Below are 11750 nucleotides of genomic sequence, written 5' to 3'. Positions count from 1 at the left end.
ACCCTGAAGTTTTGTGTCCTTTGCAAATTTAATCACCTCACTCATCATTCCAATTTCCATATCATTTATAAACATGTTAAATAGCACCGGTCCCAATACAGATCCCTGTGGAACTCCACTGTTCACCCTCCTCCATTGAGACAAATGACCATTTAACCCTACCCTCTGTTTTCTGTTGAATAACCAGTTCCTAATCCATACCAAAACCTTGTCTCCTATCCCATGACTCTCTAATTATCTCAGGAGTCTCATGAGGGACTTTATCAAAAGCTTTCTGAAAATCTAGATATACTACATCAACCAGCTCATCTTTATCCACATGTTTATTCATGCCTTCAAAGAAATGAAGCAAATTGGTGAGGCAAGACTTCCCTTGGCTGAACCCACGCTGACTGTCCTATTAAACGTTTGTGTATGTGTTCTGTATATTCTTTATAATAGTTTCCACTATTTTGCCTGGCAATGAGAATATTGCCACGAGCTGCCTCAAGAATTAAAAAAAAATTAAAACAATAAAGTTTCCTTTTGGGGGGGGGGGGGGGGGCTTCTCCTTTATCTTTCAGAGAGTCATGAGCCTTCATTCATGACTAAGGATTTTTACCCTGTTTTATTGAGCCTACCCCTCCCCCCGTTCTAAATCTGGTCATTGCAGCAAAGGTCTTAGGGGCAGGAGCTGTGCATCAGGGCTTCCAGAACCCAGTATCTTGGCCTCAAAGTCCTGTAACCAAGCGTCACCCTTAACAATAATTTCTTGCCTCCCCACCCTCCTCCAGCATTCCCAGCTTTCAGGGTGTGGAGAACTGTTCCAATCAGAGGATTTTATGCATGGCAGCACACAACACACTGCTACTAAGCCATTGGGCTGGCCAAATATAACAGTATTTAACTGAGACAAGATGGATTACTACTACTTATTGCAGATTCTTTTTTAAATTTTTTTAAATTTATTTTGTTTTGGGTGGGGGGAAGAGGCAAAATACAGCTGATATAGGGTCACTTCTATCGGCTCCTTTGGGTTTCCAGCTCAATTGCAAACAGGACCGTCATTCATAACCATCTGAAGGACTTATCCCTATTTCACATCCTAGGGCTCCTTGTATCTTTGTTTCCAAGGCCAGTTTCTATGAATGTTGTCTCTGCAGCACCTCAAGCCCTATCTTGGCCAGGAAGCAAAAAACAAACAAACATGTCCTGGAAATCAAACCCAGGTCTTCCTTACTAGCAAACAATGCATTTCTTATTTAAGTAGGTGGCCAATGGCTTCCGGCCTGCTCTTGTTTTACCCATGTAGACCTGTGCATAAATTAACACACAGTAACCGTTTTATTTATTCAACTTTGACAAGCTTTTTATGCTTCCACAAATACCCACCGCTTGCTTATTTATTGGGATTTATTAATCTCCTTTCTGAAGAAATTCACCCAAGGCCATGATTGCTAGTAGGTTACATAAATGTAAAAAAATAATTGTTACCTTCTGTAGTATTAGACTTAGAGGTCACTTGTTCCGAAGAATTGTGACTATTAGTCTGTCTTGAAGGATCAGTGTGGTTTGTGCTCAACACTTTTTCTCCTAGAGATGAAGCTGAGATTGTACCATATTTGATGTTTGCAGGCTGTCAGGGTTACAAACACACACACACCTGTTAAATACAAACAGGCTCCCATTTTTAAAAAAAATGTACCTATTGAAGTACAGCCACAAGCACACACAGAAAAGCTTGATCATATCAGTCTTTTAAAATGTGGATTCTGAAGAACAAGATGTGTTTTCTGTGGCAGGACAGGCAAGAATTAATTAATGATCTTTAGATACAGCCAAATAGTCTCCATGGACAGCAGGATATAAGTCCTCATAGATGGGCACTATCACTGATAGAGGCCTAAGTAGGAAAAAGCTTCTCCAATTTACAAATGTTCTAAGTTTTTGAAAAGCCTCATTGCACATGCTCATCACTTCCCGACTGCTGTTGTTCCACAGGGACCACTTCAGTCTGGTTGTCTCCTAGGTCAAATGACACTATGTCCTCACAGATTGGACTCTCTGACCTCTAGCTAAAGGCTGATTTTCCATACAAAAGTGATATGGGAATGTATAGACAGATGTCCATGTCATTAATTTGCAAATTTCTTCCATAAAGGATATCTCAAGTGGGTTACCGATGCAGACATCTAAGTAAATATAAGTACATAAGAAATGCCACACTGGGAAAAGACCAAAGGTCCATTGAGCCCAGCATCCTGTCCACGACAGCAGCCAATCCAGGCCAAGGGCACCTGGCAAGCTTCCCAAACGTACAAACATTCTATACATGTTATTCCTGGAATTGTGGATTTTTCCCAAGTCCATTTAGTAGTGGTTTATGGACTTGTCCTTTAGGAAACCCGTCTAACCCCTTTTTAAACTCTGCTAAGCTAACCGCCTTCACCACGTTCTCCGACAACGAATTCCAGAGTTTAATTATGCGTTGGGTGAAGAAATATTTTCTCCGATTTGTTTTAAATTTACTACACTGTAGTTTCATCGCATTCCCCCTAGTCCTACTATTTTTGGAAAGCGTGAACAGACGCTTCACATCCACCTGTTCCACTCCACTCATTATTTTATATACCTCTATCATGTCTCCCCTCAGCCGTTTCTTCTCCAAGCTGAAAAGCCCTAGCCTCCTTAGTCTTTCATAGGGAAGTCGTCCCATCCCCGCTATCATTTTAGTCGCCCTTCGCTGCACCTTTTCCAATTCTACTATATCTTTCTTGAGATGCGGCGACCAGAATTGAACACAGTACTCAAGGTGTGGTCGCACCATGGAGCGATACAATGGCATTATAACATCCTCACATCTGTTTTCCATACCTTTCCTAATAATACCCAACATTCTATTCGCTTTCCTAGCCGCAGCAGCACACTGAACAGAAGGTTTCAGTGCATTATCGATGACGACACCCCGATCCCTTTCTTGGTCCGTAACTCCTAACGTGGAACCTTGCATGACGTAGCTATAATTCGGGTTCTTTTTTCCCACATGCATCACCTTGCACTTGCTCACATTAAACGTCATCTGCCATTTAGCTGCCCAGTCTCCCAGTCTCGTAAGGTCCTTCTGTAATTTTTCACAATCCTGTCACGAGTTAACGACTTTGAATAACTTTGTGTCATCAGCAAATTTAATTACCTTGCTAGTTACTCCCATCTCTAAATCATTTATAAATATGTTAAAAAGCAGCGGTCCTAGCACAGACCCCTGAGGAACCCCACTAACTGCCCTTCTCCATTGTGAATACTGCCCATTTAACCCCACTCTCTGTTTCCTATCCTTCAACCAGTTTTTAATCCACAATAGGACATTTCCTCCTATCCCATGACCCTCCAATTTCCTCTGTAGCCTAACATTATTCAAGCAGCTTTTATGTGGTATATGAGAAGATACCTAAGGCCTTTCTGTCACACCAGATGGTAACCCTCTTCCATTTAGAGCTATAAGACCTTCTAATGGACTCTCTCCTTGAAGCCAGTATTACTTGTGTTGCACTGTCAGGCAGATTCAGGGGAGTAAAGGTTATCTCCTCTCAATATCCAAGCTGCAAGGTCAAGAAACTCAACACTGTGAAACAAGAGAGTTGTCTGAGCTTGCTTGATCACTGTTGGAGAACTGCCCAGTTTTATGGGTTCTCTTATAGAAAATGCCAAAACAGATATCAACACCTGTCTTGGTCAAGAAAGATCTATAAGAACCATGGTTCTTGATCCTGCCTGAATTTCAAAATAGCAGAATCAGAGAACATGAGTACAGAAGACTCTTTCCACAATCCAGGAAGATGATGTCTGAGGCTAGCCTGCTGGGTGTCTTTTCCTTGAAGCAGAATTGGGGTATGACAAATAGATCCTTCAAGGGGGCACCCCAATTCCAAAAACATCATGTGTCAGCCCTGGCCCAGGGATCATTATTTGGTTGAAGTACATGACTCAAGCTTGTTTGCTAGGGTGTTCCAGACCATGTGTTTTCTCACAATCCTTCCCTTTGCCCATTAGTAAATGGAGCTGTGATGACTTCTCTTATGGGTGAGCAGGGCCAGCTTAACCATGAGGTGAGGAACATGGTCAGGGTACCAATGACAAAGGGCACCAAACTCCCCAGCCTGACATCACTGGCCCAGCTTACTTTTTTTTTTTAAATTCAGCAACATCATGCAGGTGCAGGTAGAACCAAGCTGGAACACAGTCTGCTTTAGGACTGCCTTCAGCATGTCCCTGCCACCTCCTGCTGCATCTCAGGCAGAGCTAAGCCAGGAGAGGCTTCTTTGGGACCACTCACCGCAGCACCTCACTTCTAGCATGCCTTGTGGGAAACAGCAAATGCAGAAACATTTTGAAGTGTAGGCACATTCTTCTTGCTGCTGCAGCTGCAATGGGCACCAATGTGAGGTGAGGATTGGAGGATCAACTTAACTGCTGGCCTAAGATGGAAGGGTGTGTGTGTGTGTTTAGGGGAGAGTGAAATCTTGCTGGGGAATGGGAGGAATCAGAGGTCCTTTGAGATCTAGTGGTCAGTGTTTTTCTAGACAATGCGGAATTTCATGATGCAAACCCTGATGATGGCAAGGCCACCATGTTGTATCGAGCAAGGATGAGCTCCAGTTGCTCAATCTTCTGCTACAGCGCTGCGTACGTCTAGTAGCGCTTTAGAAATGATAAGTAGTAGTAGTAAACTTGAAAACGGTTGGTGTCAAAGGCATTGTGAAACTTGTAGGAGAGGCAGTGTCCTCTTGAGTCACTTGGGGAGTATTGTTGGTTTGGAGGCTCACAAACCCACCCATACAGAGGATAAATGGACCTCTGGGCAGGGGTGCTTCAAGAGCATCTATAACCTTGGTGCCACTATGCTCCCAATATCATGCTCTGAAATTGGACAATGTTGACGCATCTAAGCCTTCACCTGATGTTCAATATCATTGGTCCTCAACATTCCGGAATATGGTGAATCCTTCCTCTTCAGCAGGACTAAGAGGTTGTCCAATCACGATTGTCTCTATTGATGCTCAATGTCAAGACTGTTCGATGCTCTCCAGTGCACCTCCACTACCCAAGACAAATTCCTCCAATGCCAACATTGATGGACCATGCTTACAAGTGTCAGAAATTCATTCTCACTATTGTTCACAGCCACAAAGACCTCTCTGACATCTGTGAAAACAAATTACATTGAGGTTCATGGTTGAGCACCAGGTATGGGTATCCTTAACGTATACAATTTTGCTGCACTACTTGTACTTTTTAAAGCCACTGGGGGATTTGTTTTCTGGGAAATGTCACCAAAGAAAACTGCTGTGAAATAAAATAACTTGATTACAGTTAGATCTGACCAAGGAGCCAGAGTCCTGGAAAAAAAAAAAGGCCTGAATGGGTGATCATGAAAAAAATACAACCTTAAAAATGACCACAAATCTTAAGTACCAGGGACACTGTACACCTCACAATGACAATATTCACAAACTTGAGACAAATAAAAGTTTTGTTGAGGAACACTAGTGATGTGACGTGACCAATTGGCTCAGTGGGTAAAATTCTTGAGGCAGGAAGAGACAAACATGCATGACATGGCTTCTCAAAAGCTTCTAGAAAATTTATAAGTTGGACAAGCTTTTTCCCACACCTGACTCCACTGGTGATGTGACATTGAACATCTGTGAGGACTTTGTATCCTACTTGTCTCTGGAGAACATCTGATATGGACAAGGAAAACCTGAACTTTGCAAACAATAGTCATCATGTATCAAGTAATCATTCATACTATAATCCATTAAAGCTAAACACACTGCAAAATATTCAGACTGCAGGATTTAGCCGGGCTGACTCCCTTGGTCAGCACTGAGCCTGGATATTGAATGCCGGGCCATTTCTGGTGACCAGCATTGAATATCCAGGTGTTTTTTTGATCAGTTTCAACTTAACCGGTCAAGCTGGTATTCAGCGGCCAACTATTTCGACGGCCTAATTTGGGCACCAAACTTAGCTAGCAACTTCCGGAATATCAGTTATCAGCTAAATGCTAACTGCCAATATTCAGCAGGAGACACCTGGTTATCTCCTACTGAATATTGCCAGATAGCTGGTTAAGTGCCATTTAACCAGCCACGAGTCATTCCTGGCCGATTAAACGGTTTTAAATATCGGGCAGACTGACACTGGAATTTGTCTTTTGCCAGGGGATAGCTCATGTTTTTAAGGTCACACTGGTGGTTAATATCTATTCACTGGCTGCTATAAATTAAATTTAGTGGCAAGTGCTGTAATATATTTCCTGAAACATCTTTATTTCTCATTTGAGAGTCTCGACTACATTATAAGCACCTATACAGTGCTACATACACCTACCAATGCTACAAAAATGATAAATAGCAGTAGTATTGATTTTATTCAAAATAGAAATCAAGAACAAAATAACTTCAATTGTACAGAAAAATGACAATTTTTACTGATACTGTATCTATGAGACTACTTTCTGTAATTAAAATTGGCTCTGGTTAACTGTGAAGATCCAAGTCATGGATAATATAGGTAGAAGACAATGTGAGACTTACCTGTACATGGCCATTTAGAGAGATTGAGCCTTTTTTGCTTTCAGATTGAATACCATTGATGCCAACATCAACAGCAGTCAAACCAGGAGGGGGAGATGGAGTTGACTGACTATAATTAGGGACTCCTGAGAGCAGAATACTGGTCAAAGTGGCTTGAGCAGCAGATGGGATCATCAAATGCGGTATGGCAGAAAACCCTTCAATGGAAGCATGCACAAGAATAGAAATTAGAAATGTACATAAACTTTATCATTCAGCTGACACATTTGCTTGGATTGGTTTGCATTTCTTGAATGGAAAAGAACATGTACTACAGTTAATGGCATTAGTCTATACAAAGCATGTATCTTCTAGTAGGATACTCAATACAGTAACTAAAGAATCAAGCCCTGTTGTCCAAATTGTTTTAAGCTTCTTATTGGCACGAGCCAACTTTCCAAAATGACTAGGGGTGCTCAACTCAACAAAAATCAAATGTCCCCGACACAGAAAATGAGTTTAATACTGGGAGGTGCTCAAGCACTTACAGAATTGGCGCCTATGACAACTGGAACTGTTAAAACAGCAGTACATGTTTTAATATAAAGCAAAGAAAAATGTTTGTCAAATTATAGGCTATTCATGAGGGGTTTTTTCCCCCTTGGTATTACTTCCCCAATACCTTCTCATCTCACCTACAAAGACTTATTAAGTGCTTCCTCTGTTAGATGACTGAAGTCAAGAATTGGGCATAAGTGAAGAGATGAAATCTGCTAGCCAATTACTTTATTGTGCACTTGGCATCAGCAATCTCAGGTGTGTTGGTGTAAAAAAAGACAAAAAGCTGAATGGAATTTCTAGAACAGAACCCTGGCTTGGATGAACTCTGATAGTCTGGGAGTAACTAGCGAGGTAATTAAATTTGCTGATGACACAAAGTTATTCAAAGTTGTTAAATCGCGACAGGATTGTGAAAAATTACAAGAGGACCTTACGAGACTGGGAGACTGGGCGGCTAAATGGCAGATGACGTTTAATGTGAGCAAGTGCAAGGTGATGCATGTGGGAAAAAAGAACCCGAATTATAGCTACGTCATGCAAAGTTCCACATTAGGAGTTACGGACCAAGAAAGGGATCTGGGTGTCGTCGTCGATAATACACTGAAACCTTCTGCTCAGTGTGCTGCTGCGGCTAGGAAAGCGAATAGAATGTTGGGTATTATTAGGAAAGGTATGGAAAACAGGTGTGAGGATGTTATAATGCCGTTGTATCGCTCCATGGTGCGACCGCACCTTGAGTACTGTGTTCAATTCTGGTCGCCGCATCTCAAGAAAGATATAGTAGAATTGGAAAAGGTGCAGAGAAGGGCGACTAAAATGATAGTGGGGATGGGACGACTTCCCTATGAAGAAAGATTAAGGAGGCTAGGTCTATTCAGCTTGGAGAAGAGACGGCTGAGGGGAGACATGATAGAGGTATATAAAATAATGAGTGGACTGGAACAGGTGGATGTGAAGCGTCTGTTCACGCTTTCCAAAAATACTAGGACTAGGGGGCATGCGATGAAACTACAGTGTAGTAAATTTAAAACAAATCAGAGAAAAGTTTTCTTCACCCAACGTGTAATTAAACTCTGGAATTCGTTGCCGGAGAACGTGGTGAAGGCGGTTAGCTTAGCAGAGTTTAAAAAGGGGTTGGACGGTTTCCTAGCTTAGCAGAGTTTAAAAAGGGGTTGGACGGTTTCCTAAAGGACAAGTCCATAAACCGCTACTAAATGGACTTGGGAAAAATCCACAATTCCAGGAATAACATGTATAGAATGTTTGTACGTTTGGGAAGCTGCCAGAAGCCCTTGGCTTGGATGGGCCGCTGTCATGGACAGGATGCTGGGCTCGATGGACCCTTGGTCTTTTCCCAGTATGGCATTACTTATGTACTTATAATGTGCAAAAGGAGTCCATGTCACAGTTCTATATAACCTCTTAATAGAGTAAGATCTTAAATAAGCCACACTTACAGCAAAGATTTTCACAAGGGACTGGCTCTGCCCTTCTAAGGTTGAGTCCAGCTCAAGTGTAATGAAAAGATGAAAAGATATAAAATTTGTTGCCAAATTAGATGTCCTCTTTCAAATATTAATAAGTTTGTAGGGGAAATTTTTGAACAAATCTGAGTGGATTTTCTGAAACCTTTAGTCCATTTCAGATAGATTACACCTCTCATAATCCAAGATTGAAACACTCATCACTTTTGTTGGCATGTGGTCTCAGGAAAAATGTTATAATGACTGACCTATTAAGAAGAAGTCTGATAGAACCTCAGGCAAAAATCTGATGCACAGCACCATCCTGCTGTGATGAAACTTAGGGACCTGTGGTAAGCAGTTGCCTTGCGAACTAGCCTGTGATAACATCATGAAAGCTGCAACACTAAAGAGGGCCTGTTTACTGACTCCTAGTCCAGGTTGTATTCAAGTAACAAAGTAGAAGGAAATCTCAGAAGAGGCAAGAGAACATTACACAATAACTTTCTCCTCCCCCACGGGAACATAGCCAAAATTAGTACACAAGTATTGCCATAGTGGGAAAGACCAAAGGTCCATCAAGCCCAGCATCCTGTTTCCAACAGTGGCCAATCCAGATCACAAATACCTGGCAAGATCCCAAGAAAGTACAAAATATTTTATACTGCTTATCCCAGAAATAGTGGATTGTAGAATACCTTAATCAACAGCAACAATGAAACACCACCACCACCAGCAAACCTCAGAAAAACGGGTAGAAATTCAGGAGTAATCAATAGAAAGGATGGTCCTCTGGATTCATCTGATGCGCCTAAAGGAAAGAAAATTATCATGCAAGACAATTTCTCATCCCTTAGTGGCAGCATCTGTGTCTCTGCCCAAGAAGACATGACAGCCCAAGTAGAATGTGCTCGAAAATGCACCGGAACAGGCTTACCCTTCAACAAATAAACTGACGCAATAGCTTCCTTGACCCAGTGAGCAATAATGGCCTTCGATGCTGCCTTTCCCTTGCGGGGTCCCGCAAGAAGAACAAGTGGTCTGACCAGTGGAAATCAGTGGCTTCCAAATATTTAAGGACCCTGTGAACATCCAGAAGACGCAGGGAAGAACATTCCCAAGGGTATGCTTCCTTCTAAAAAGCAGACAAGAATAAAGGCTGATTGAGATGAAAAGGTTTAACCCACCTTAGCCAGAAAGGAGGGAACGGTGTGTACTGTAAGCCCTTCCAATGAAAAATGGAGAAAGGAAGGGCTCATAACATAACAACTGGAGTTTGGACACCGGGCGCGCCAAAGTGGAGGAGTGGCCTAGTGGTTAGAGCACCGGTCTTGAAATCCAGAGGTGACCGGTTCAAATCCCACTGCTTCTCCTTATGATCTTGGGCAAGTCACTTAATCCTCCATTGCCTCAGGTACAAACTTAAGATTGTGAGCCCTCCTGGGACAGAGAAGTATCGTGTACCTGAATGTAACTCAGCTTGAGCTACTACTGAAAAAGGTGTGAGCAAAATCTAAATAAATAAATAAATAAATAAAGTAATGGGGATGAGGACAACAGCTTTCAGACTAAGATCTTTCAAAGTAGCCCAGTGTAACGTTTGAAAGGGGCTCTCTGAAGAGCCAGCAAGACCAATTTGAGATTCCGCTACAGGCACAACAGTGGTTTAAGATGATTCACCCCTTTCAAGAAACAAACAACAGCCGGATGTGAAGTCAATGAAGTATGCAGAAGGCAGCCTCTATAACATGCCAAAGCCACAACCTGTACTCATAGAGAATTGTACGCAAGTCCACATGTAAGACCATCCTGCAGGAAGGCCAAAATCCATAGACCAGAAGCCTGAAAAGGGGAAATTGCCCAATCTGCACACCAGGATTCTAGGATTCACAACGCCCGCTCAAGAGACAAGCCATAAGACTAAAGCTGGAGGGATCCTCTACTTGAATTGGTTCCTGAATTAGCAGGCTGGAAATTGCCAGTCTGCATACCATGGGCAAAGGGGCCAATCTAGAGCAACGAGTATTACCAGCCCCGGGTGGTACCGGATCCAGTGGAGCATGCTGCCTATCATAGGCCATGGCAGGAACACAAAGGAGGACATCCACTGGCCAAGATTGGATAAGAACATCAATATCCTCTGACCCATACTCCCTCCTTCTGCTGAAGAACCGAGGGGCTTTAGTATTGAAACGAGTCGCTATGAGATCCATGACCGGCGGTCCCCACTTGCAGGTGATCCGCCGAAACACCGACTCTGCCAACTCCCATTCCCCCTGGTCCAAGGCATTCCTGCTGAGATAATCTGCCTGGACATTCTGAACTCCTGAAATATGCGCAGCAGAAAGCTGCTGCAGGTGAGTCTCTGCCTACTGAACAAGCAGCTGAGTTTTGTTTGCCAAGGCTGCACTGCGAGTGTCCCTTGCTCACTGATGTAAGCCACCACCACCACCATGTTGTCGGAGAGAACTCTTAATGGCTTGTCCACTACCACGGGTAGAAAGACTAAGAGAACTAAATGAAGTGCCCAAAGCTCTAGACGATTGATTTGACCACGGCTACTCCTCTGGAGACCAGAGATCCTGAGTCACCTGACCCAGACATTGAGCCCCCCCATCCCGAGAGGCTCGCATCCATCATGATGACCGTTCACTGTGCAGTCGCCAGCGGAAGACCACATTGCTGGATGGCTGCAGCCCACCGAAGCATAGAGTGGTGGCAGCAGAAGTCCAACCTGCAGAGTGGAAGATTGTAAAGTTGAGAAGTCGGAGATCAGCAGCTCAGGGGAGACTGTTGCAACAGATGCATATGTGCCTTTGCCCACGGAATGACATCCAGAGTCGCTGCCATTGACCCAAGGGTCTGAACGTAATTCCAAACGTGACGACATGGCCTTCGAAGAGCAGCCCTGATCTGCATTGTTGTTTGACACACCAGTGTTCCGGCAAGAACACTGCTGCGATCTGTGTCAAATCTCATACCCAAGTACTCCAAGCCTTGCACTGGCACCAGTTGGTTCTAGCGAAGGTTGATAATCCACCACAATGATTGCAATACCGAGATGACCCGAGAGGTGGTCTGGCTGCTCTCCTGAGCAGAGGACAACCTAATAAGCCAGTTGTTCAGATAGGGATGGATCTATGCCTTGCTTGCGCAAGAAGGCAGCTAC

The 11750-nt window shown here is 43.2% G+C and overlaps 1 protein-coding gene across 1 annotated transcript in view; it reads right to left on the bottom strand.

The window, feature by feature from the left end:
* BICC1 (BicC family RNA binding protein 1) overlaps window positions 1-11750 on the bottom strand; it is a 364168-nt gene that overhangs the window by 47632 nt on the left and 304786 nt on the right. Inside the window, exons 12-13 of the mRNA XM_030203106.1 lie at window positions 6579-6775; window positions 1474-1615 (exon numbers count right to left, since the gene is read on the bottom strand). Coding sequence (XP_030058966.1) covers window positions 1474-1615; window positions 6579-6775 — 339 coding nt within the window. The remainder of the gene's footprint in view (window positions 1-1473; window positions 1616-6578; window positions 6776-11750) is intronic.

The sequence above is a fragment of the Microcaecilia unicolor genome, chromosome 5 (assembly GCF_901765095.1).
Source record: "Microcaecilia unicolor chromosome 5, aMicUni1.1, whole genome shotgun sequence".
Taxonomy (NCBI): Eukaryota; Metazoa; Chordata; class Amphibia; order Gymnophiona; family Siphonopidae; genus Microcaecilia; species Microcaecilia unicolor.
The sequence above is the reverse complement of the archived record's forward strand: the minus strand, read 5'-3'. Positions and strand labels throughout refer to the sequence as shown.